At 44.6% G+C, this 26847-nt stretch overlaps 2 protein-coding genes across 2 annotated transcripts; both read left to right on the top strand.

The window, feature by feature from the left end:
- Positions 1 to 10271: 10271 nt before the first annotated feature.
- Positions 10272 to 12828, top strand: SRGN (serglycin). The gene is made up of 3 exons (XM_021529122.3): positions 10272 to 10399; positions 12183 to 12330; positions 12471 to 12828. Exons 1-3 carry the CDS (start codon positions 10309 to 10311, stop codon positions 12682 to 12684), a joined length of 453 nt encoding a protein of 150 aa, XP_021384797.2. The 5' UTR covers positions 10272 to 10308; the 3' UTR covers positions 12685 to 12828.
- A 385-nt stretch (positions 12829 to 13213) lies between these two features.
- VPS26A (VPS26 retromer complex component A) lies at positions 13214 to 26596 on the top strand. The gene is given in 10 exon segments (XM_021529073.2): positions 13214 to 13273; positions 13275 to 13289; positions 16538 to 16687; positions 18423 to 18495; positions 20529 to 20685; positions 21093 to 21257; positions 21683 to 21789; positions 23314 to 23382; positions 23889 to 24031; positions 24884 to 26596. Coding segments are annotated over 10 exon segments (1053 nt in total). The 3' UTR covers positions 24998 to 26596.
- Positions 26597 to 26847: the final 251 nt, after the last annotated feature.

The raw sequence follows: 26847 nt of genomic DNA, 5'->3' as shown, positions 1-26847 counted from the left end.
TCTTCAGAGTCCTTGGAATTCTGTATCCTGTGTCTTACTAAGATAAAATACTTTTAAACTTTGGCTAAAATAAGTAGTTGTGAGTGTGTTTCCATGTGCGTGTCTTCAGTAAAAACACATGAGCAATTGTAGTGCCAGAAGCCAGAGCAAAAAAGCAGCCAACTTTGTGGTGGGAGGAGATACTCGGCTCTTAACACACCATGGAGTATTCACAGGTTACAGGTCCTGTTCTCTAGTGCTCCAGACATTTGCCTAATACAGCTTGATGACATGGATGGCTTCTTACTTTGTGCTGTTCAGGGAGCCCAGGTGCTGTTTTAGCAGGAGCTGCTCCTGGGACCTCTCTGAAGTTGAGATGAAATACAGGCAGAGCACACAGTCCAGCCGCATAGCAAGAGATGGTGGCCAGAGCCTCCAGGGGACCTGGTGCAGGTGGAGGGACAATGTGGCTTTGTGCAGGAGGACACCGACAGTCCTATCACCCACCTGGTCACAGCAGGAGAGGGCATTGAAGGAGAATAGTCAAAATAGCTGGATTCTTCTGGAATCTGAAGGGGAGGAAAAGCCACGTTTGTTTAAAGGGTGAGGGGAAAGCTTGTACATCTGAACTGTGTGGTAAAAATCTCTTCTGCAAAGTATTCTACAGGCTAGACTATTAACCACAAACAAATAGGCCAACAAATGGGTGCTGGAAATGAGCAGCAGCAAAACTCAAAACTAGACCAGCTACTTGTGTGCATGTAGACTCAGGGAGAGAGTGCACATGCCTGTGTGTGTTTTTTGTTTTACTAAATAATTGTCTAGTCAGCCTCTAGGAGTTTCATTTCTGCAGTCAGATCTTTAATTCAGATTTTCCTCTAGCCTGAAAGTAAGACAGCCGTAGTTTCTCAGTGAAACATTTCTCAGCAGGCTGTATTGCACATTGTTTTTCTCTGATTTCAGTTAAAGCTAGTGACATTGTTTTTTTCCGATTTCAGTTAAAGCTAGTATGCACTTTTACCACAAACAAAGAGAATACAATTTTTTCTACTAACTTTTATATTCAAGTAGAAGGCATCAATATATGTTTGGAGTAGTTGTTTGGGGTTTTTTTTCCTTCTATACTTTTGTCTTTGAGCAAATTTTGTAGAGCATCATCATTAGTTTTCTTATAATTTGGAGAAGGATAGTTTGTGGGCTATCCTAGCATAAAAAATCTTTTTTTTCTCCTTCAAATACAGGTCTGAAGTAAGTGTGGAAAGCTACCTGCAGGTAACTGCAACGCTGAATGAAGTGCAGGGTGATGTGTCCTTTTTAACCATCAGATATATCCCTTTTAATAATTTGATGTATCCATTTTAACCATCATCAAGTGTACAGAGAAACACCCTGAATCCACAGAAATCACAGTAAGAGCACAGCTGGCAGGTAGGAGTAGGTCCAGAGTTAAGAAGGCCTGACATAAGCATGATCAGAGCTTTTTCAGCACAATCAGTGTGCACTGTGGCTTGGAGAGCTCTCTCCTCTGAAGATACCCAGAACACTTTGGCTTTCCAGCTTCTTAAAAAAATATATTTCATATAAATGCATATGGAGTTACAAAAAGCAATTATGCCCGTTCACCTCCTAGACTAAATGTTCAAGGCTTCTGCCAGCTAATTGCATTTTATTACTGGAGTCTGCATTGTGCCAGGTGCTTGCAAAGTACTATGCTGTGCTTCTTTTAAGGCATATCTTTTTAAGCAGACCCTTTGAATAATTCCTGTTTGTTCAATGATTTGAGAGAATGAACTTATGTAAGATTCTGTATTTAGTTAAAAAAAAAAGGAGGTGGGGAGCTTGTTGGATTAGGCAGCAAAGCTCCGTTCAGGAATGTTGCGTTTTAACTGTAAAGTATGTGTGAGGCTGGGCATTTATTTCAAAGATTAATTGAAGATTAGGTTCCTGTGAACTCCGTTTAACCTGCATTTCTATTCCTTTCTGTACAGCAAAAAAGTCTTGCAACTGAAACCTCTTTTTTGTTGTTCTACTAGTTTTTTCTCCTTAGCCAGCATAAAGCAGCGAGATTTACAAGAAGTCCAAGTTTCTGCAGAATTCCTGTCAAGTGTGACATCAGAGCTATAACTTCAGTGTACTTCTTTAAATGGCATGCAACAGTCATGAGAAATTATTTGGTTTGATTAAAACCAGTTTTATTTTAATTGAAGCACTTAATTCTAATGCTGGCTTGAGATATGGTAGGTGTCACAAAATGGAGTGATGGGCATGGTTGTGCTGTGCTTCAGTATTCTGTGAGAGAAAGAAACCGGTGCCTTGTTCTGTCTCCCTACAAGGCTGTCAGGCAGGCTCTTTGTGGCTGTTTTCTCGAGAAGCCTGGACTGGAGGAGAGCAGCAGGAGGTGGCTGCTGTGACCTCTGGTGCTCTGAAGACATCTGAAGCAGTGGGCAGAATCCTGCCAGCCCTCACTTCTCCTTAGCGGCAGGAAAGCAGCTCCCCTGTGTTGCAAGGGCAGCTGCTGGTGCTGCTCTCTGCCTCCGTGTGGCCAAAGCTGCCCGGGCTTCATTTGAGCTCCTGAAAGCTCCCGGCTGGGGAGGTTTGATCCTGGCCCAGCACGGGGTCGCTGTGGATGGTTGCCTGCTCTGTGAGCACATGGAGATGTGTCAGTGGAATGGTGCTTCCACCTCCAGAAATACTGTGGGAGCCTGGTTAGCCTTGACATTAGATGATGACAAACACCAGTGATCTCGTGGCTTTTACGCATCTCACTTTTGTCTGGGGTTTCCTTTTTGGTCAGCACAGAGGGAGCAAAGATGAGCTTTACTTGTGTGTTTCTACACAAAGACTGAGATAGTTGGTGTTTTCTGGGTGTTTTCTGTGGAACTGTTCATTATAAGATGCCCAGGTGTGGTCCTGCATGGTAGCTAGTCTGGCACCTCACGAGGCAAACCCTTCTGCAGTCGTGAAATTACAGAACTAAAGCCAAGTGCATAAAGTTGTGGTGAGAAGCATTTGTCAACTTTCTTTCCTCTTCTATTGCAACATCTATGGCTATTTTAGAGCTTGCTACAAATGATTAATTTTTGGTTTAAAAAGTGCTTTTACGTACTTCCCAGAAACTCTGTCCAAAGTGCCTCCTAGTGCTGTTTTATTTTGCAGTTTGGCGGTTTCTAACTCCTCCTTGTCATGGGTAGGTACAAAAACAGTGGTTTCCTGAAGAGAACTATTTGCCTGGCTGCCTTTTTTCCAAAACCATTGTTTGGCTGTGCCTTTGCAGCTGAAGAGCTGGGCAGACTGTTGGGATATGAAACACAGCACCTTTGGAAAACATGTTACTTCATTCAGAAGAGAAAATGTCTGTGATACTGACTGCTTGTTTGGGGAGAAGTAACTGATAAAGCGGTCCCTCAACACCAAAGGTTGTAATAATTTGGGTGTTTATAGCAATGTTTTAAATATCTAGTGCTTGAGTTTTTGGCATCTGGTGTGCAAAAAATACAGCAAGTCTTTTTACATGCTCATTGTTGCTGTGAAAGAGATTTACTAGTTGGCATTGGACCAGGATACAAGGATTTCTCTATCTAAGGTTTTTAATGCAATTTTCTGCAGAAACAAAGAGGACTTGGATGAGTGATCAGTGAAAGACTAAAACAGGCATGTGATGAGTGAGCTGGTGTTAGTCTCTGAATACTGTAAGAGAAGAACAAAGTGCTTGTATCAGAGTTATTCTGAGATCTGTGGGTGAAATGCATGGGGCAAACAAAAAAAAAAAATGAACAAGATGATTTTCTGCAGACTTAAGTGTCTTGGAATGGAGCAAGAGCAAAAAGTTCCCAGGCAGGGTCTCAAACCACTCTGAGGCCATCTCTGGATTGCCAGTGGGTTCAGCTAACACCAGAGGATTTTCACAGCAGCCCATGAGAGAATGCAGTCAGGTGGGCCCAGAGCCTCCTTCTACCTGAATTCCAGGACTTTTAAAATAGATGAATCACTAGAAATGATTTCTAGTGCAGACAAGGAGACAGAAATTGAGATCCTGCATCGTGCCAACATGTGGTCTGCAGACAAGGAGGGGACAAAAAAACCAACATAATCCCTGGGTAGCAAAGTTTGTTTTTAAACCAAATATTTGCAATAGCTTGTGCATGACACCTGATAACTATCAGACACTGCTATCCATCTTGCCTGTCCAAATCTGGAACTTTTGGTAAATAGGTATCAAACACTTTTTAATGTCTCCATGTGCTTTGCCTTAATGTTTTCTTACAGTACTGAGCTGCCAAGTTACCTAGGGCTCATGGAAAGACATTTTGCTTCTCTCTACAAAGGCACAAGGTATTGCAATTGCAAGGGTCTTGAGACTCTCACCTCCCTGGCCAGCCTGTCCTGACCTCCCTGCTGCACCCTTTGCTGGAAGTGTTGCATGAGGTGACTATTGCCCCAGGCTTCAGCTTTCCCTGCCGAAAGTCCTTGAAGTAAGGACTTTGACCCCTGAGTCCTTGAAGTAAGAAAAGACAATTTTTTTTTTCCTAGTTAATGCAAATTATGTTTTCAAAAGGAATGTGCTCTTCTTGAAAGGGGGCAGAGCAGCTTTGTCAGCACTGCAGTTTCTGAACCTGAGGAGCAGCAGTTTGGAGCCTGTTGCTTTGTACTGCAGCAGCATCCACCCAGAGAGCACCCAGCAGATCCTTCAAAAAGAGCCTGGAGGCCTGGTGAGTGCCAGTCCTACTGGGGAGAGGCTCCTGTGGCAGAGCTGATTTTCCTGTTTTTCCTCATTTTTTTTCTTCTGTCACATTTCAAAACAAAAGGATGCTTCTACTAAATCAAATGTGCTTAAAGCTAGCTGAGAAATGCCTAGCTGCTTTGGTTGATAGGGGGAAAAATACTGTTCTCTTTTAATGTAAACATAAATTCACGTCTTTCCCCAACAATTCAGTGAAGATCACAAGGCTGGTTAACTGGAGCCCAAACACCAGCTCTGCTCCACTTTGCACACAGGATGGGAGCAGCAGTCTGGTTCATGAGGACACCTCCACAGGAGAATCACTCCTTCCAGTTCCTCTTCACTTTGCCAAATTTACTGACATCCTCTCTCCCCACACATGGTGTGAAGTTTGTCTGTGCTTGTAGATAGAAATAAGTTTGCAGTTGTGCAGGCAGGGGAGGCAAGGTGGGCTGCTTGGGGTGGATCTATGGGCAAGAGCCAAGGGCTAATAAAAAGCATCTAAAAACTGCTGAGAAGCTCACTCATGTGAGGTTGTCCTGTGCTGGAGAAACCATCTGATGGAAAAATAGCTGTGCCTAATTCCTGGGTAGCTGGGCTTGAACCAGTAACACCCAGTAACACCAACAGGTTCACAGTTCCTGAGAATCAGTGCAGGAACAGGGCACCATGCTTTGCTTTGAAAATGTCTTTGTACCACCATCCTTCTCTGCCTTCTGGGTTTAGGGGCATTTTTCCCAACAAATCCTGTGACCCCTTGCTCTGTTGTGCAGGTCCTGCTTGCACTGCAGAGCTGCTGCTTTGGATGGAGTTTTAAAGGACAGTCAGCTGCTGAAATTACCTCCCTAATCAGTAACCAGAGCTTGGCTGCTGTGTCATATCTTAACAAGCTGTTGCTTTTAAACTTTTAGTCCTGAAATTGCCAGCCAAAGCCTTCTGCTACTTTGTGCTTCAGCAGGTGGAAGCAGAAAGCATCAACAGTCTCAGCAGCAAGGAAAACTGCTTTTTCCACCTGAAGGACAGGCCTGTTGCTTGGTTAAGTTTCTGGGAGAGAGGGAAGATTGCTGATGGGGAAAGATCGTTGGCAGCTTCCTGTCTGTCAGCAGCTGCGCTCAATTTTGATGCAGCTGTGGCTTTCCAGCAAAGATCTCCCCCTGCACTTGTTGACTTCACCATGGGAAGAAAGAAGTTGTTCCTTTGTGAGATCTAGATGGCAGTGAGTGCCTGATTTCTACACGATAAATTTCTTCAGTGCTTTCTTACAAGATCCAAATCTTATCTGCAGGGACCAGGCCTTGATGCTGCCCTCAGAGGAGAGAGGCGGTGGCACGAGAGACGAGGGGTGCCTTGGGCTGCCTTGGGCTGCCTGGGCTGTGATGCTCTGGGAGCAGGGCTGAACATGGCTCAGGTGCTGAGCTCAGATGTGACCCAGGTGAAGAATTAATTTTTACTCAGGGCTGGATTTAGAAATCCCCTCAGCTGGACCCAAACCTCTCTCTCTGGGTTGCCAGCTCTTTGCTATTTTGAAGAAGGGAGACTTTTGCTTTCAGTCCCCAAAGGTTGGTTGGTTGAACATGAGCTGGTGGCAAAAGGACTGCTTGCCTGGAGGACAGCTCACTTTTGAAGGTTATCAACGGTGATTTTAGGCATTTAACAGTGCAGTTCATGGGTATACCTGAGATGGATCAATGTGCTCAGGGCCCATTGGATATCCAAGTCTCACGAATCTCATCCCACTTGAGCAGTGAGTGTCAGAGAAGAAAACTGTTCTGCTTTCCTAAAAGGCAAGGTAGTCAAAACAAATGGTCCTTGTGTTCAACCCAGCTGCCATTCAGACACTCTCCCCTGTGCTCTGTCTATCCCCTATTTTTTTCCTGTTGCTATCATTCTCTCTTCACTCTTGTTTCCAGCTCTGCTTGTAAGAGATGTAGCCTTTTCTGTACTGGCTGCTCCTCAGAGCAGTGATCTGTAAAAAATATGTATTTCTACTTTCTCAGCAAAGCAAATAAAGAGCTGAGCATCACAGACAGGGCACAGCGCTTCAGGATCCCCCCAGTTGCTCCAGCTGTCTGCTGGCTTTGTTGCTCCATGGGGATGAGTGTTTGAGGGCTGCAGGGCTCAGCTTGGATTCCCATGGAAGCCAGGGTCAAGCTCCTATCAGCTAAGGCAGGGGAAAACCCGACCCTGAGAGCAGAGCGACCCCCACAGCAGTTACGGTTTATCTGATTTCTGAGCAGTTGTCAAAGAGAAACTTCTTTATCAGGACTCTGCCTGGACAGATAGTGCCTTGCCTTCGAGCCTCTCTGATAAGCAGCGGGACTGGGGGTGCCCCTGCACCCATGGGAGTCCATCTGTCCATCTGGATGCCTGTCAGGAATACAGGCAGCAAAGTAAACCTGTACTGCCTGCTGAGGAAAAGCAGCAGAAGGAGTGGCCTGACACTGCTATGTCAGATTACTCCTCTGGACCAATCTGCTCCCTCAGCATTTACCTGGGCTCGAGCAGAGAAGGGGTTGATGTCCGATTTGGCTGAAACAGCCCCATGATGCCCCTCTGGGTTCCTGCTGGGATTTCCTTTTGCCCCATATTCTGCCTTCCTCAGCAGAGTAGATGTCCTTGTGCCAGGCACTCCTGCAGTGTGGTCCACGTTTAGTGATGTTACTAAATGAGTGATTACTCCTGAGCCAGCTGGGAGATACAACAGCCCTGAAAGTTACTACTAAGGAGCAGTTCCTCACTTTAGATTTTGAAGTGTTTATTGTAAGACTGCTCCCAGATTTTTCAGGCATAATGGGAAGTTCTGGGTGTCTGCTCAGGGGTCTGGGTGCACAGTGTCAAGGCAGCCTTCTCCCTCCACCTGCTCCCCGCTCCCCAAATTAATGCCTTACAAAAATCCAACGCAAGAGCTTTGCAGGTTAAGAAATGTGCTTTGCATGTGATTTGAAAATAATGGCAGCACTTCACTGCAGGAGCTGTAAGCAAGACTCCAGGAGCAAACTGTGCTCTCAAATACCTGCTCCTCATTTATTTGCTTCTTTTTGCAAGCGTGTTCTGTTGGAATATATAATCTTTCAGTTTGCATACACAGGATCTATGCAGGAAGAACATTATCCTATGAATCTTTCTCACATTTTATGGAAGGCAAATTTGAGGTAGCTGACCTTGGTATGGTGTCTGTGCTCTCCTCTGCAGATTTAAAATATTTAACTTAAAATCCTGTTTCTCTTGAGCTCTGATAGTCATGCCATGGCACGTTTGAAGGTCAGTGTTCCAATATAGTTTGGCTCATGTGTTGTTCTCTGTTTAAAAAAAGAAAGTTTGTTAACTTTCAGCAGTTTGTGGCCTCTAGCCCAAGATTAGATTTTTTTAATTAGAGCTGATTATTTTCATTGTATGTATTAAGTGGTTTACAGATGGTATTCCTTGGGCATCCCATGGCACTCCACAAAGGGAATGCTTTACTTTTAACTCCTGCAAATTCCAGACTGTTTCAGATCTAGGTCTCCAATCACTTCCATGTTTTTAGGAAGATGGAAAACTCCTCGCCAAGTGCAGCGGGATGTGGGCACTGGCAGAGCACAGCAGGGCAGGAGATGGGCACAGGCTGCCCCCCCCTGCAGGCTTCAGGGCAGATGTACATGAGACAGGGGTAAAACATTTGCTTTGGACTTCCCACAGCTACCAATTGTAAAGTGAGCTCATTTCCTGAAGTGTGCTGCAGACAGAAAAAAATAACAAAACTGTGTGGCAAAACTGCCAGTGCTACAAGTTCTCCCATCAGCTGATGGTACAAGACAGGTAACTCAAGATCTCCCTCCAGATGCAGGGAATGTGCAGCTCCCCTACCCACAGCGGCTCCCCCAGCTGCCGTGGGATCCCCAGTTGCCCACTGGTGGGCATCGCTCTGGCTTCATCCCATGGGGCATCCAGTGCCATGGGGACAAGTGCCCTGGGCTGATGGGAAGGGCAAAACTAGCCAGTGGAGTTTTTCTTCCTCACACGGGGGTTGTTTGTGCACAGAGGAGGGCATGGAACAGGTCAGCGTGTACCCGTGAACAGCGGAGAGTGAGAGGTGCTATTGCAGGGATGGTTTCTGCAGCCTCCAGCAAGGGGAGGCTGATCATCTCCCTCCCGTGTTTGCTCAGCTTCCTATTGATGCTGAGCACTGCCTTAAACAAAAAGAAATTAAAAGAGAGCTGATGCTAAAAAGGCAAAGTAGAAATATGGGTGGCAATAAAACCCACTGCACATGAGCCCTTCTGCACCTGCTTTTTTGAATCTCCTGTTTTTCCCATGCCAGAGAAAAAACCCCGTGCGCAGAGGGTCATAAAACTGAACACGCAACTCAATTCCTCAGTCCAGTGATAAATCCCAGCCTGGAGAGGGGAGGGAGTTGCTGGAGTCTCTTCTGCTGCTTCATGGGATTTTGGTGGAACATCATGCCCTGGGGAAAGTCACTGCTCAGCCCAGATCCCCACTGGGGGCCTCTGCGGACTTTCCACCACATAAAAATAGATTTACCACAGACAACTTGCACTATCAGCCCCAGGAGCGACAAGGTTCTGCAGCACGTCAGGCCCACACGTGCACCAGTTAACCCAGCAGCATTCTGTATGACTGAGAAAAACCTTCACTGCTTTGATAACCTCCTTGTTTGTCATTTTTTCTGCAGTGAACTCAAGGCTGGTTTAATCACAGCCAAAAGGCAAGCAAAAGCTATGAGCCAGCTGAAAGGGAGCTTCTATTTTCTGTCTATATAAGAGCTTTCATGGCTTTTCAGATGTGTACCTTGTGGAGCCACATGTGATCTAAACCCTTTCCCACATTCCCTGGGGCATTTGCACCACACAATGATAATCTGGCCAAGCAAATTGCCTATGCTCTTCCAGAAGGAGTTGATATGTTTCTACCAGGATATATTATCTAACTTAATACATTTTTTTTCACTTCCACTGCAAATATCTATGATTCTGCTTTCAAAAAAACAAAAACACACACACACACAAAAAAAAAAACCCACCAAAAAATAAAAACCCAAAAGACCAAAAAAAGCGAACCCTCAAGCCTGGCATGAGATTCCAGAGATAATTTACTTCTGTGGAAAAAGATGATTCCCCAGTTGGTGAAACATGTACTGACTGTGAGTAGCTGGCTTCTAACCTGACTGGTGAGGGCTTGAGGCAGGGAAAAGCAGTGCCAGTGCTAATGCAAAAATGCAGTTTTTGGACCTAAAATAGGGGAACATTAAGCACTGCTTTTTCACTCTGGAGCCCTCTCAGCATTGGGCAGAGGCTGGGTGGGATGTGTGCCTTGACCACGGGCTGCTGGCAGCACCACCTTCAGTCCACATCATGGGTATTGGGTTTGCTTTCCTGCTTGGGCAAATGCAGGAGATGAAGGCAGAGAAGATTTTAGTTTGGACTGATGAAGGCAGGAAGGCCACAGTGCTGGGCTTTTCTGTTCATGTCTCACTCCCATCAATCAGGAAGTGGTGACGCAGGTTATGGGTTGGGTTTGAGGTTTTGGAAACTTTTCTAAAAGTCGATCTCCTCGCCCCGTCTTATTTCTGAAGTGTGACGCTGTGGTGAAGGCTGGTTGCGAGCAGAGGGATGCCAGCCAAGATGCAGCTCCTTATCAGATGTAACGGGAGGATTTTCCTGGCTATTTGTTTAATCCTCTTTGTGGGATACACAGCACAAGGTAAAATGGGGCGGTTGTTCTCGGTAATCCTCTTTCTGGGCTATGCAGTGGAGGCCAAGTAAGCAACCTCTGAATTTTACAAAATGGCCTTCTTTTGGGGGTAATAAGATCTACTCAGAAAGTCTGTTTTGCTGTTTCCTTCTCTGGGTGTGTGTGTGGGGGCAGGGGGGGAATGCCAAGAAAATGTGTTTTTTACAATTGGAGCATTTCAATTTTTGAGAAAAGACTTCATAAAATATGTTGTTGCATGCGTATATGTTTTCAGTCTATATATCTCAATATATATTTTTCTAAGTGTCCCTTCCATAGTGGTCTGGTTACTGCTGTTACTCAGTTATGAGTTACAGACATAGTGTGTAAGAGTTCTCATGTCATAACTCCTATGGTCTGCTTTCTGGGGGAGCAGGAAAGGAAATTAGTTGTAAGTATGAGGAAACTAAACGGTTTATTCCGTAAAGCATTGCAACATACACCACTAAAATGACAAAAGGGAAATATTGATTCATGATGCTGTGCCCCATGGATTTTTTTTCTCATGAGAGAAAAACTGCTCTTCAAGCATGTAGAGTATCATTTGTCCATAAACCAAAGCTGTGATAGTTAAAGGCTCTCAATATGCATTACCACTCGGAGGCTGATCTTTGAGGGGTTATGACCTGCTTGTTCTATGTTGCTTATTTGCAAATTTTTCAGCTGCAGCTGTTTGTTTTGTTGCCACTGTTATTATTAAAAACCTTCTTAATAATAGGTGAGGAGAAGAAAATAAGTATGAAAAAGGAATATACTGTAGAGGCAGCAAAAAATTAAACCCGTGAGATCTTTTTTCTTTTGCAGAAGAGTGTAGGAGGTAGCTGAAAGTCATCCAGTACATTATGGAAATATATAGGGCAATAGAGAAGTGTAATTACAGAAAGATATTCCCAGGAAACGGAGAAAAAAAATAGATAAATGCCAACAGGTTGAGAATGCACCAGGAGGTTTCTGAACAAATTAATTACATGAGACCAAGAGGAAGGATGAAATGTCACTGCTTCTATCTTTATTATGTGATCCTTCTTTTGTCATTTTGGTGTTTTTTGAAGACCCACATTTTCAGTGACAGCCCCAGTCAGGCACCTGGGGAGCACCAGAACTGAAAACCCAGGTTTACAAAACCTTGTTGTGTCTAGGAGACACCTGAACTGTCTCTCCTCTGGCAAGTGCTCCCAGAGCCTCCATAAACCCCAAACCTGCTCCTTTGGCACACCTTGAGTTTCTCATGTCCCCACCAAAAGTCAGCCTGTTGAAGGGGCAGAGCTGGAACCAACAGAGGAGGGAGAGCACAGGAGACAGCTCTCTGCTGGGTGCCTTGTCCCCAGAGGTTTTCACATTATTTTCACATACCTCCACCTTCAAGGAGAGCTGCAGGAGGCTGAGCCCCCAGGTCCCCCGTGGTTACGCCACACTGTGAGCTGGCGATGAGCCTTGCTGTGACAGCAGTGCTTTCCCATGGACTTCCTGGTGCTGTGTGTGAGGGGATTCCCTGGGATTTTCCATGGACTTCCTGGTGCTGTGTTCCAGATGTGCCTGATGTCTCTGATGACAAAAATGTCACTTAGGATGTCAGTAACCATTTAAAAAAAAAGCCTTCAGGGTTACTTTACTTTTCCGGAGGTTGAGCAATCAGGGCCACGCAAATTACTTTCATCCACTCCTTTAAGCCTTATCAGGTGCTCATAAAGTTTGTAGGACCTGCTGAATAATGTCCTGGTCCTCATGGACAATGTGTGGCTGATTCCATCAGGTGCTCCGATGCAGAGGGCGAGGTACAAGAGGGTGAGGTGCCGGCCTGACACCTGGTCTGCTAATTGCATCGAAGAGAAGGGGCCCTGGTTTTACATGCCCTCTGGTGGGGCCAACAGGATCCTTCCTCCCATGGCAGACCCGTCCTTGTAAGTTCATTTGCCACATGATTGCACCCCAAAATGTATGACTCCTGCCTTGACAGTCCTGTCACAGCATGGCTCGCCCACAGTAACATGAGGCTTTGATGTGTTCATCTAAGAGAGAAAATTGCCACTCTGTGTTTCAGGATGAAGAGATACCAGGATTTGGGCGATATATTCCCTCTCTCGGATGAGGATTCTGGCTCTGGGTCCAACACCGTGGTGGAAGCAGAGCCAGCCTCTGGGTCGGGGCTCGGTGACAATGACAGCTTCTCTGAGGCGAAGCTGCCTGTCTTGCTGGAGAGCCTGCGAGGCAGCGAGCTGAAGGAAAAGCTGTCGGAGGAGGATTTGCTCCTGTAGGGCCGGAGACGTCCTCACCTGCCGCTCCCTCGCCTCTTCCCCAGAGCCTCACCTGACAGCCACGAAGCGGTTTTAAACCAGCATCAATAAAAACTCTGCCTTAAGATTTTTACTGCTTGCACTTACTAAAAGCATTGTTGTTCAGTCTGTAGTGCCTTTTTATGTGTGCGCGTGCAGCAGCCATCCCAATGCGGGGAGCAAGAGCGATGGGTGAGCAGCCAGCTCTGTGGGGCAGTCATCGTGCTCTGAGGGGATAAATTCCAACCCTTTGTGCGCTGGGAGCCGCCTGCACTTTTACAGCAGTCAGCCAACCGCGTTTCCCGAAAACGAGAGCGAAGTCCTGCCAAAAGGAAAGATTTATTCCCGCGGGTGTTTCCTGAGGGGACCCCGCAGCGCTGCCGCCTCCCGGCCGCCAGGCGGCGCCCTCCCGGGGCGGGCGCGGAGCGGGAGGGGCGGTCACGTGCGGCGGGGCGTGGTCCCGGCGCGGGATGGGCGTGGCCTGGAGGGGGGGGGAGACCCGTAAGGTCACATGACCAGGGGCGCGCGGCCGGGGGCGCTGGTGGTGGTGCGCGCGGGGCCGGGGCCGCGGAGGGGCGCGTACCATGGTGAGTGCGGGGGGCGCGGCGGGGGCGCTTATGAGGGGTGTGCAGGGGGCGCGTACCATGGCCAGTGCGGAGCGGGGGGGGGCAGCGCCGATCCGCCATCGCCCGAGGCGGCGGCGGCGGCCTGGGCAGGGCGGTGCCTCCTCTGCCCTTCCTTCCTTCCCAAATCAAGGCTTTAGGGGGTTATTAATTTGATTTGCGGATGAAGGGTGCCTGCATGAGCTCGGTAGGGCGGGGTCGGGCGGTGAAGCTCGGTTCCGTGCGCCCCGCAGGCTGCCGTCGGGGAGAGCGCACGGGCGGACTGGCTGATCGGGACCTTCCGGCAGCGCCGTGAGGCAGCGCTGCCAGCCCGGGCTCGGTCCCTGCGGAGCGCACCCGCCGGGAATCCGCCCTGTGCCTGGCAGCCTGGGCGAAGCGCTCGGTGCGCTCCGACGGAGAGGTTAAAAAGCATACGTGTTGTAAAGAGGCGTCCGGATCGTGGATTTGTGGTCCTGGGGTGCGGGGGGTCCTTCGCACGTGTCTCTGCGCGGGTGCGCCGGCTGCTCGGCGAGGGCGCTGGGATTGCTGTGCCCTCCGGCAGCCGCTGGCATCCCCGCAAGTCCTGCGGTGCAGCTGCTGCACTTCGGGGCTGGACGCAGCTGGCTGGGGTTTTGTCCCGATGTAGCAGAAGCTCCAGTGTCTGTCTTGTGCACGAAACCAAGAGCGTAGCCTGGCATTTGGCCGGTTTCTGGAAACCCCAGTTCTCTATCTGCATTCTCTTAAACTGTAACATAATAAGCCCTGTGATAGCTATCTAAAATACTTCTTGTTTTGCATAGTTTCCCCGCAGCAGTATCTTCGGTAGCCGCTGGAGGAGGTGCCTGCTGCTGACTTCTTTATTTCATATGTTCTTGTTCTCTCTGAAGGAGATTATAGCTAATCTCAAAGGAGTGCAGTTGAAATATTTACATGAAATATTTACATTCTCTCCTGAGAAGTGATGTGTTACCAATATTTGGTTTGGTGTCCATTTAAATGGTCAGCCTGTAATTCAGAAGGTACTGTGAGAGCATCCTGTATAGTTTGCTTAAAGGTAATGTGCTTCCTTGTTTAGTTAGAGGGGAGTATAAGACTAATCTGGAAAACAAGTACAGTTTCAAGGAGAAAATGTGGCCATGCTCACAAGTATCTTGTGTTTAAAACAGTTTACAATTTGGAATTCTTGTTGAAACTTTCTGCTTTTTCTCTTGCCCTTCCCCAGAAGCCAAGAATCAGAAATGATTCTAGTATGCACTGTTTAAAAAACAAAAATAATTTTTGTAGTCTATACAGTCTGTATAAATGTGTGCTTGGCAGAGACTTGGCAGACATGTTGGTCTTCTGTCTGTTGGCATTGTTGGTCATCTGCTGCTGCTTTCACCTCAGAATGTGTAGTAGATATAAGAGGGTTTCAGTTGGAGTCATACACATCTTTGTGGGTTGAAGTGGGGCCGATTGCTGAGCACATACATAGTCAGTTTAGTCTTGTGTGAATCACTGTTATGTAGCTCCAGATTGCTCTGTGTCCTCTCTTCTCTAGGAGGGGTGAGCATGTAGTCACTCAGTGTTCCTACTGCTAAGCAGTAGCATTGAGATCCAATCTTCCCCTAGGCTCTTTGTTTTTTATTCTTCATTTAAAACTTCAGGTCCCCAGAATGCCTTGGAAAGAGTTCTCACTCCTTTTTTTTAAAGTTAAATTGATGAAGTCGCAGTGATTGTGTTGTTTAACCCCAGCTGGCAAGAAAGCGCCACCACAGCCGCTCACTTATCTCTCCCCACCTTGGGATGGGAGGAGAAGCAAAAGTAAAACTTGCAGGTTGAGATAACAGTTTAATAATTGAATCAAAATAAAATATAATAATGGTGCATAATATCAATAGTAATAATAAAAAAGGAACAGGAACGAGTGATGCACAATACAGCTGCTCACCACTTGCTGACTGATGTCAGACCCCAGTTAGCCCCTTCTGGCTAACTCCCCCAGTTTATACACTGAGCAGGACATTTTGAGGTGTGTCAGACCCCAGTCAGCCCCTTCTGGCTAACTCCCCCAGTTTATACACTGAGCAGGACATTCTGAGGTCTGGAATATCCCTTTGCCTGGCTTGGGTCACCTGTCCTGGCCATGCTCCCTCCCAGCCCTTTGGTGTACCTCCCCACTGGCAGATCATGAAGCACAAAAAAAGTCCTTGACTTGGAATGAACCCGACTTAGCAACAACTAAAACTTCAATGTGTTATAGATGTTATTCTCAGACTGAATCCAAAAAACTGTGCTGTATCAGGTACTGAGAAGAAATTAACTCTAGAAGAACTTGCATCTAGAAGAAGTTAACTCCAGCCAAAACCAGGACAGACTGTTTCATGTATACCATATTAATCTGGTTGAAGCAGATGTTCTCATGGAGAACATAGTGAAATTTCTCAAAAAACCACAAAAATCACACTGAATTAGTGAAGTGTTGTCTGCTTTAGTACATCAAAGCAGATTAGTGCCCAAATCTTTGGAGGACAATGTTTGCTTTTGTACTAATCTTGTTGAGTTTCCCATAGAGCCACTAACATGTTTTGCACCTTCTTGTAAGAAGTGTTTTTGTAAGATCAAAGGATGATCTCTCGCGTTCTTGTGTTCGGTGCAGGTCAAAAGTTGGAGTACAGAGAATTGCTGAGGGAAGGTGAGGACAAGCACTGTGCCTGGAGCAGTGTTACAGGTACACCTGTAACACCCACTCTCTGAGGGCAGCGTTGTGCAGCTCAGCTGGGCTGCGAGGAGCTGCTGCCTCTCGAAGCTGCTGGTGCTGTCTGCTGAGACAGCTGTGGTGTGTAGGCAGAGGCAGCAAATAAAATCCCTAGTCCCCTTCCCCAGCCAGGGGGATGCTTTGGGTTTTGCATTATATCCCCTGTTATTGTTTCTTTCCAATCTACTTTCCTCTAGTGTTTGGATTTTTTTAGTGGTAGTAATGGTAATTATGCTGTGTACTTTTAAAAGTTTTTAAATGTGGTATTTTGTAAGAGCTGTCACTGCTTGTTCCTGACCTGATTTCAGTTGTTTGCTAGATGAACAGCTGTCCTTTGTCACCACTATTTCTTGGGTCCCCGATACATAATGGCTTTGTAACTTCATGGAAGCACAAATGGTTTTTTCCCAGTGTATAGTGTACAGCTGCAAGTAAACACCACATTGCAAATGGAGTGTCCACTGTATAGTAATTTATCCAGTTCTTGTTATTCCAGAGTTTTCTTGGAAACCTTTTCGTTCCTGTTTGTGAGATTGATGTTGTACTTAATGATGCTGAAACACGAAAACCTGCAGAAATCAAAACAGAAGATGGTAAAGTAGAAAAGCATTTTCTCTTCTACGATGGAGAATCTGTTTCAGGAAAGGTAAATTTTTATTTAAAAGTGATTATTTATTACTGTTCTGAATCTGGCATGCAAATGCATATTGGAAGGTAAATGAAAAACTGCTGTAGGAGCTGCATTTTCAGCTTCTGTTGTTATTCAAAGAGGAAACTGTTTTGCTATGTATGATTTTTTTTACCCGCAATAATTCCGGCAGCTGATAGAAGTCAACATTTTTGAATGGTAACTTTATTTATTTCCAGTCATCTGATATTTATGAATGAGCATTTTGTGCAATGATGTGCAATCCTGCCATTGCTTCTGATGAAAAAGCTGTTTCAAACTGGATCCCCTGCTTCCTCTTCCCTTTCAACTCCAAAATCCACAATCCAATACAGGTAACAGTAATTTTTGGCTGGGCAGTCAAAAGTTTGCATACCCTGGAGAAAAGCCCTGCCTTCCATGCCCTGAAGTGATTTCTGGATTGCATCAGGGGAGCAACATATGAAGTTCAGCTGACTGCTGAGTTAACAAGAGTTTTTCTTACTGGAAAAAAAGACAATGAAGTTGAGAGTGCCAGAGGGATTTCCCTACATTCAGTATTGCATCATGGCACTCCATGCCCTCACTCTGTTTTACTGGAGCCATTCTCACGCTGAGCATTTCTGTTGTAATTCACTTTTCCTTCAAAAGACTTGAGCTGGGTATTGTTGGGTTCCTTCCGAGATTGACTTCTGAACACCTACTTTGATCTTTGATCTTGACCGACCTGTATCACTGGGCATCTTCCTGCTCTGGTCATACCTTTCTGTAAAAAGATCTTGCTTCTCTAGAAAGATCCTTCTGGGGATGTGAAGGGCCACAAGATGAGCTTCAAACCGAGGAAACTGAGGGAGAAGCTTATGATGACCTGCTGGAGTGCTGCTTGCTTGTATCTCTGGAGGATGCTGAGAAGTGCCTGATGAGTTTTGGCTAACACAGGCACAGTGGCATGAGGAGGACTGGGAGACCAGAAATTTTTTGGAAAGCTTCTCTCTGCCCCATCCTTTTTTTCACCACAAAGATGGATTGTTCCAGTGGTTTACTTCCTACTCAGATGTACACTCAGTGACAGTGTACTGGATTTTGAAGTACAGGAATTTCTCTGGTCATCTCGCCTTATAAGAAAACATTCTATATGCTTAATATTTACATGTTTCAATACAACATAACCTTGTGGAACACTTGTGTGTTTTTGAGAATTAGAGTCACAAGAGAAAGTCTTCATAGTAGGTTTCATTATCTGTTATTTTTCACTGGCTTGACCAACACCAGTATTTAGCTGTCTGCCAGACTGAAGCTCACATGACTTGGAAGGAATCAATCTTTCTGCCAGACTGAAGCTCACATGACTTGGAAGGAATCAATCTCATGGCATTTAATTTTTGAACTTCCAGATGTGACTGTCAGAAGACACTTTGAAGTATCACGACTGGCTCTGCTTGAGCTCTGGCTTGGATACTTAATTTTGGGAATTGAAAGTTCCAATTTTAGTTATAAAATTAAGGCTTGTGGATGATTAGATTTTTCTTGAATGGTTTAGTGGTGCCTTGGAAATGCTTAATTTCATGATCAATTGTTTGAGTTGGCTGCCTTCAGGTAGGGCTGTTGAGAAGAGATCTTGGTTTGCATAGGCTTATACTAACATGTCTTCCTTTTTACTGAGATTGCCTTAGGGTGAAAATGTTGAAAAAATTTAAATTGTGTTTGTTTTTTTGTTTTTTTTTTACCTTGGTAGGTGAATGTCTCCCTTAAACATGGGAAGAGACTAGAGCACCAAGGAATCAGAATTGAATTTGTAGGACAAATTGGTGAGTTTAAGCTATAAAGGGGCTTTTAGGTGCTTGTGGTTTATGGAACTTGGCACTTGTGACTATCAGTGTTTGGCTCAGACAGTGCAACGTGTTCTGGTCAGTAGGTGATAAGGGCCAGAGGAAAGTTGTTTTCCTTACTTTAAAGCAAGTGATGTACTAATTTGTGCTACTCAGAAAGTCACTGGGAGAAAGATACGTACGTGGGAGGGAGAACTGTGTTGGTGAGTCTCAGACTAGCTAAAAGTTGGATTAATAACCACTGGAGACTTAGGAAAACAAAACTTGTGGGCATCTCTGAAAGAGAAGAGGCATAGAAAATAAATGAAGAGGCAAGTTACAGCAAAAGACGTTTAAAAATTTTATGGTAGTTGGTTTTATAAAACCTATTAGAAATGTAAATTTCTTACAACTACTGAAGTCTGCTTAGAGTTGAACTATGAATCTTTATTATCTTTAACTTCTTACCAGTCCAGGTAATCTCTCTGCATCTTTGGGCTAATGCTAAAATTCCTTCCCTGTCAGAGAGCTATTTGCATTGTTGTCCTCCGCGGAAATAATTACTCAAGTTTCAGCCTCATACAATTAATTTTAAATGGAATTTCCCAAATTCCCTATTTCTCATCAGTCAGTAGGCTCCAGTAGTCTGTGTCTGAAGTGTTGTATAGCAGATGTGATTGAGACATGGCACCTGCTACTTTATACTTGGAGGTTTTGATCAGTAAGGTTGTAAAATTAAACTTTGAGAATAAAGCAGCACTGTGATGGGAATGAGGCATATAGACAGAGGAAGAAAAGAGCTCAGGTATATCACCTTCATTTAGTTTGTTGTCTTCTAATAGCTGTACAGATTGCTTTTCGTCTACTCTTGACTTACACATATTATTCTCTAGGTAAATTTAATTTGATGTAGTGTTGCAATTCATACATTTCTGGGACTTTCTGTTATGTTACATTTGGAAGTCCACAGAGTTATGCAGATGTGGTTTAAACTACTGCTCTTTGTACTTGTCCGGGTTTTCTTGCATCCTTCCAAGTGTTAGTATAGAAATGCAGAAAGCATTCCAGTAGATTGATCTCTCTGCACTATTTGCAGACTAACTCCATATCAAAGCTGTATTTTAAACCAGCTCTTCTGAGTACAGCTTTTCTGACTGACTGGAACAAAAAGTGTTTGATATGCAGCATTAGATAAATGCTTGTCCCAGCAAACTGAGTACATTTTTAGACAATGTGTGGTCATATTAGAAAATAGGAGTTACTAGTTAGTGTCAGTTTCTACCACATTGGCAGTGATAAATTGTGGAGTTGGTCTGTTTAATTCATTCATTCTTTTTCTGAAAAACTTCAGTCTGTGTAACACCAACTACCAATGCTGATGTTCAGTTTTGAATGGTAGAGAAGCTTATTTTTAGATACTGAAGTGTTTAGGTTTTGATTTTAGGGTAATTTTTGGTGAGACCTGCACGACACATATCTCGGAATGAATCACTGACACTGTTCTGGGGACAGGAGATGCTGTTGCTGTGAAACTGCCTTTGTTTCCAAATGACTGACTTAGACCAGGGGTCATAATAAGCCATTTGACTGTAGTCTAGTAGTAATAATAAATTATTTGCTAGATGTTAATCTGCAGACCAGATTAGGATCACTGGCCTGTCCTAAATAAAGCAGTCCTGACATTACTTAGGTTTTGTCCCTGCAGCAATAAATGCTGGAAGCCAAAACCAGGCAATGCTAATTACAGAGCATGTAAAGCAAGAAGTACTTACTAAAGCTAGCTAAACTCTCATTAACAAACAATGCCATGCTAGTGAAGCTCTCAAAGTGTTCTCTTCATTCCAGTTAGTTCTTTAGGCTTGCTAACTGTAGGTTGCTAGAACTGGAGGTAATTTGAAAACCTGAATAAAACATTTGGTCAGATATGTGTGTTTTAAGTTAATTGCTTCTATTATACTCTCCCAAGTTAGAGACAATTTTGTTGGCTAAAAATAAACACTGAAACATATTTTTCTTTAACTTTCTAACTTTAGAACTCTTCAATGACAAAAGCAATACCCATGAATTTGTAAACTTAGTGAAAGAGCTGGCCTTACCTGGAGAACTGACCCAAAGCAGAAACTATGACTTTGAATTCATGCAGGTTGAAAAGCCATATGAATCCTACATTGGTGCCAATGTCAGACTGAGGTTTGTAACTGATAAACCTTTGTTTTCCTCTCCTCCCCTGCAGAAAATGAATAATTTAGCAATTATGCTGCCCCCTCTTGTGCCTTGATTGGAGTTGTGGAGATTTTAACACAGTGTGATCTTTTCTACTTAATTTGGAATTGCTCAGTGCTGTTTGTATAAATAAAATTCCTCCAGTTCAGTTAAGTGAAGACAGACCATGTCTCTCCTTTAAAAGAAAAACCCATACCCACAACTGAAGAAAACACTCCCACATGTGAGTGTTTTGTCCTGTATTTTGGTATCTTACTCTTTTCTACTTAGTCTTATGAGATTGTACACTGATCTTTTAAAGAATAGCTGTACTTCAGAACACGAGGGCTCTTAGTTCTGAATAATTCTGGCTAATCCAATGTTTTTTTCCCTAGGTATTTCCTAAAAGTGACAATAGTGAGACGGCTGTCAGACTTGGTGAAAGAATATGATCTGATAGTTCACCAGCTCGCTACATACCCAGATGTAAACAACTCCATCAAAATGGAAGTAGGCATTGAAGACTGTCTCCACATAGAGTTTGAATACAATAAGTCAAAGTAAGTGTCACAGCAAAATGCTGTTAAGTAAATAACTTGGTATAAAAGGGTGCAGTATGTAATATATGGTGACCAACTTCACCTTCTGGAGACTTAAAATGTAATGTACTAATTACACAAAGGCCTTTTTGAGTTACAGTGGGCTGTTCGGTCTTCAGTACTAACAGGAAGGTCACTGGCAAATATTTAAGACCTATTTTTTGCTTTTACACCTTTTCAGTATGACTGATAGTACTTCCTTTACTGATCCTGATAGAATGCTGGAAATATTGCAGTTGCTCTGGTCTGGCTGAAGTGCTTAGTTCACCGGGGAAGTAAGCTCCAAGTAGTTTTCAGGCAGATAACTGCCTGTGTGACTTGTGTTCAAGAAGGTGCAAAACTTGTGTTTATTCTTTAACAAAACCCCCCATTTTGTTCTCTTAAAGGTATCACTTAAAGGATGTGATTGTTGGAAAAATTTATTTCCTCTTAGTGAGAATAAAAATTCAGCACATGGAGTTGCAGCTGATCAAAAAGGAGATTACTGGAATTGGTAAGAGAAATAAAGTCCAAATGAAATGGCAGCTTGTGTGCCAGTTGAGTCTTATGCAGACCTGGAGAGTGAAGTCAGTAGTTGTAGTGCTGGCTGAACCAGTGCTCCACCAGCTTCATTCTCACTGGTGTTTGACTACCATTTGCATTTTGTGCTTTGGCAATAATACTTCGTAGTCAACACTGCCAGTTTGTTTAATTGTTCTGGGGTTGTGACTCTTGTGACTCCTCACAAACGTGAACCCTTGTAAGTGGAACTTGGGCATAAATACACAGTAACTTCATCAGCCTTAATTTATAAAGAACAAGGGAGGAGGTGTAAAATGCATCCTGAAGACCCCCTTGCCTTTACAGGGATTGACTGATTAAGGGGGGCTTGGTAAACATTAGCATAAATCAGACATGTTCTAGAAATGTGTCATTTTCTGTCATCCAAAAAGTGGATATGATAGAAATACCAAGTGGCTTTGAAGCAGAAACAGGTTGATTATTGCAGATCAGGCTTGTACTCACTGGAACAAGGCTGAAAGAGGCTGTGGCTCATGACACTTCATTCCCCAGTAGCTGGGGTTTTTGGGAGCTTCTTGTATGGAGAATGAGAAAGCTTCTACTAGAGGAAGGGCAGAAAGCTCTACTTTATTTCTGGCTCTTGAGCTGGCTGATAACCCTTCAGTTCCTTGTTTGAGCATGGCCTAGGCAGTATCAGCTGCCAGCACTGCTCACCAAGCAGAGCAGTTTCAGGATTCCATACCCTCTTGTGAGGGAAGAGTAGGCTCCTCTTGCACGGTTGGGGGTGTAGGGAGGCAGAGATCTCTGAAGCTTGCTCTTGGGGGAAGAGGTTTATTGGAGAATTCAGGAATGCCCAAGCCTCGTGCTCTCAGGCGTAGCACGGGGCTGGGCTTAGGAGGACGGGGGAGGGGAGAGAGAAATGGAGGGTTTAGGAGAGGGGAAGCCCCAGGCAGGGAGGGAGTCCTAGAGGGGAAGAGAGGGCCAAGAGAGGGAGGAAGTCCAAGAGGCCGCATGGCCGCTCAGAGCCCCCTTATCAGGGGCTCCCAGGTGGGCTGGGACACGGCATGGGCCAATGGGGTTACAGACTCTGTTTTAGGGGCAGGTACAGAGGTGCGGGATGAACCACAATCTTTTGCAGGGTGGGATGGAACAGTCCATTTCACTCCAGGATTCATCCAAGGGTAGAAGTGACATCCGGCTAGCTAAAATAACAATCATATCTATCTATCCTCTGCAACACTCTTGCTTGTCCCTTATTTAAAGCTTGCATATCCAGGGCTCCTTTGAAGCTCTGGTGCCTGCCTCATCTGTGTTAGCGTGGTGAGGGAGAGAAAGAAAAATGTCCTGCTTGGGAGAGGGTTTTGCTTGCTTTAGCCATGTCTGACTTACATGCAAGACAAGGGCAAAAATGCGGGGCTGTGTTAATTTAAAAGCTGCAGAATAGAAGTTGTTGTGATAAAACTTTGTGAATGTTAAAACTGAAGCATGTGTTCACAATAAAAACTTGTTTCACCAGGACCCAGTACTACAACAGAGACTGAAACCATTGCAAAGTACGAAATAATGGATGGTGCACCAGTTAAAGGTAAATAACTGTGATTGTTTTAAAGTGGGAGCATTTAGTGTTAAAATCCTATTTAAAAATATGGGACACACTTCTCCTTAGGTTGCTGAAATGATGATGCATTTTCTATTTGGAGAAGACATTTTCATGGACTTAAGGCATTTCCATGGGATACCAGTAACTTTTACCCTTATTTACCATTGGAAATTGTATTACTGATGTTTTCATCAAACCTGACTCAATGGTGTAGACCAGCTCTAGGGAGTTAAAAATACTGATCCTTCTGGCTTTCCTGGCTACCATACTTGCACTGAGAAAGGGTTTTCACTTTTCATTTCATGCTTGCTTCTGTGCTTAGTGTTATGTTTCTGATTTTTGGTGGGTATTTTTATGTCTTGTGCTGTTTGGCTTAGTTTTTTTTTTAACCAAGGAACAGCACAGGCAGTGCTTGGGAAATTGCTTTTATTTTGCATGTCTTCTGAAACTGTATTAATTGTTCCAGTTGTAAGGATTTCTGTTTTTTGCAGGGGAGTCGATTCCTATAAGATTGTTCTTAGCGGGCTACGACCCAACTCCAACAATGAGGGATGTGAACAAAAAATTTTCAGTGAGGTACTTCTTAAATCTGGTGCTTGTGGATGAAGAAGACAGACGATACTTCAAACAGCAGGTATGGTCTATAACAATCCTGTTGCAGAATTATCTGGGCTGTTTCACATGCGGCTTTGAGCCACCTGTGCTTCATGTGTGGCACATGCATTTCTGCTGGCAGGCGTGCTGACAGCTCTGTAGATGATGTCACCTTGCAGCAAAGGAGCCAAGGAGGATGCTGGATGCTGTTCCAGCAAGGATAAGGGTGCTCAGTACCATAGAACTTGATTTGGGAATATCCAGAAAAAACACTGGATGGGTAAAATGAGTTACTGGTGCATTTGTTTGCTTCCTTAAATTCCTGCAGAGAAATCTCCCCTCCTGCACTAGCCTGGGTTCAAAACTGCTAAGCCTTAATTAAGGACTAAGGCATTTTACTAAAAATGTTCGATAGATGAGGTGATGCTGAGGAAAGGGATAGCCAAAAGGGTCACTGGAAGAAGCTTTGTGGATTAGATCAAAATCTTCCTACTACAAAGCAGACAAGACAGTGTAATTAAACATGGAAAACAAGAGGGAGCTGGAGCATACAGTGGCTATGGTAGGCTTTGGGTTTTGGGAAAAGGAGGAAGAAAAATTTCTTGAACTCATTAATAGTATTAAAATTGAGGGTGGTGTAGTTAAGGAAGGGGTGACTGCTCAAGATTGTTCAAGCAGTAACTAAGTATGTAAACTTAATGATGGTGTATTTCTGTTACTTTTATATGAACTGCACTGATAAGTGGTGGGGATGCATTTTTTGGTGGACTCTTGTGTTTTGTTACCTTTTTTTATTTTCCCAAAAGTTTTAGTTTATCATGAACTTAAGATACTTGATGCTGTTGCCTTATTGGCAACTATTGGTTTCAAGAGTGTTTTCTTCCTCAAATAGGAAATAATTTTGTGGAGAAAAGCTCCTGAGAAGCTGAGGAAACAACGGACAAACTTCCACCAACGATTTGAATCTCCAGAGTCACAAGCATCTGCTGAGCAGCCCGAAATGTGAACTGGTCTAAGGTGAAAACCTTTGCAGTGCTTCAGCAGGTTAAAGATGGCAGCAGCCTGTGGGAAAAGAAGGCCGGAATTCCCATTACAACTGTCTTCCTTCATCTTGCAGTGCTGCGTTTACCATGCTACTAAAGCGTTCTTCAGTTAAGCATTCAAGTATGTATATACATTTAAAATAAAGTGCTTTCTCAAACACTGGAACTTTCTTAAGCTACTATTTTATACTGCACATTTCCTTTTATTTGATAATGTTGTATGCACTTGGGTATGCAAAAGCTTAAATCTAGTTATTTCCATGCATGATAGGCTGGTGTATTTGATTTTTGCTGCTCACCTCTACAATATAGACTAAAGCATTTCCCGTCTCTCATGTTGTTCATTGCATGTTTGTTTCCAATGTTGCTTATTTGCTTTGTTTTGTTTTGAAACTGCATTAAGACACAATTGACTAAATCACACTAAAAATCAAGGTTTATGGTGCATTTTTCTAAAATCTCCTAATTACTACATTAGACAGGGTTTAACTGAAGCTGCATGTATGTGCACTATGATTGGAGCCTTCAGACCAGCGGTTCTAAGAGGCTCTGCATCTGTCAGTAACAAAGAATATTGGGAAGTATCTTTGCCCTCTCTCCCCCAGCTCCCGGTCAGACTTCTCAAAGTCTTTCACACGGGTTGCTCCTAACTTTTGGGGGCTTATTACCCAGTAATTAGTGACTGTAGGGTTGTCTTTGAGTTCACCCTCAGGTGTTGAGTGGATAAAGTATTTGAACATAGTTATCTTATTGATGAAGTAAATGCTGTTAACACTGATTGTTTTGCAAATATGTAAAACTGTGTTTCCTCCTGGCTTCATGATTCCGCTGTCTTCACAGTCAGTGTCTATCTGTCCTGACAGGAGAGGCAAAATGTCCCCAAAGGACATCCTTCTGGGCCTCTTAGAGCAAACAAGCTTCTTGTGGTCTTCTGCAAAGGTATTCAAAGCCAGGCAAGCCTTGAAACTTAGAAACTTGTCTGGCTCAGCAGATTGTTTGTCTTTATCATCATCTCATAGGCGTTTAGTGTTTGAAGAAGTAGCTTAAAGGAGTTAAGTGTGGGGTCTGTTGTCAGACGTGTGGCTTGGGCACAAATGGAAGCCTGCTGTGAGGAAGGCAACTTGCACTTGTAGTTCACTTGGCCTTTAAACCAAGGCTTCTTGGCTCCGGTGCAAGTGTCATTGGTAACCTTACTTTCTGAGTAAGTAAATAATCAAATTACATTTATGTAAGAACTGTTTTATTACTGCGGCACTTTGATAAAGCAAAGACTCTGTGTACTTTATGCTAGGATACTCCTAACGCAGATATCTTCGGCTGAGAGCAAATCCAACTCCCTCATGTAAGTGCCTGTTCAGAAACTTAAAAGAATAAAGTTTAAAAAAAAAAAAACCCAACCAAATATTTTCACGGTCACTTGCATGTTGTAAACCTGGGAACGATGATTTTGAAAAACTTGATTGTACTTGACCAGCCTCAGATTGTGCAACCATGTATAATGAGCGGGGGAAAACATCCTAAGCTGCTATTTGAATTATTAAACCAGCTGTATTCTCACTAAACCCGCCTGGTGTGTGTGTGAGGGGCGCTGCGCTCCCTCAGCGCGCGGGCGGGGGCGGCGGCGCGCACGCGCGGGGGCGGGGCGGGCGCGGGCCGATGACGCGCGGGGGGCGGGGCGGGCGCGGGCCGATGACGCGCGGGGGCGGGGCGGGCGCGGGCCGATGACGCGCGGGGGGCGGGGCGGGCGCGGGCCGATGACGCGCGGGGGGCGGGGCGGGCGCGGGCCGATGACGCGCGGGGGCGGGGCGGGCGC

This window comes from Lonchura striata, chromosome 7 (assembly GCF_046129695.1).
Source record: "Lonchura striata isolate bLonStr1 chromosome 7, bLonStr1.mat, whole genome shotgun sequence".
Classification (NCBI taxonomy): domain Eukaryota; kingdom Metazoa; phylum Chordata; class Aves; order Passeriformes; family Estrildidae; genus Lonchura; species Lonchura striata.
The sequence above is the reverse complement of the archived record's forward strand: the minus strand, read 5'-3'. Positions and strand labels throughout refer to the sequence as shown.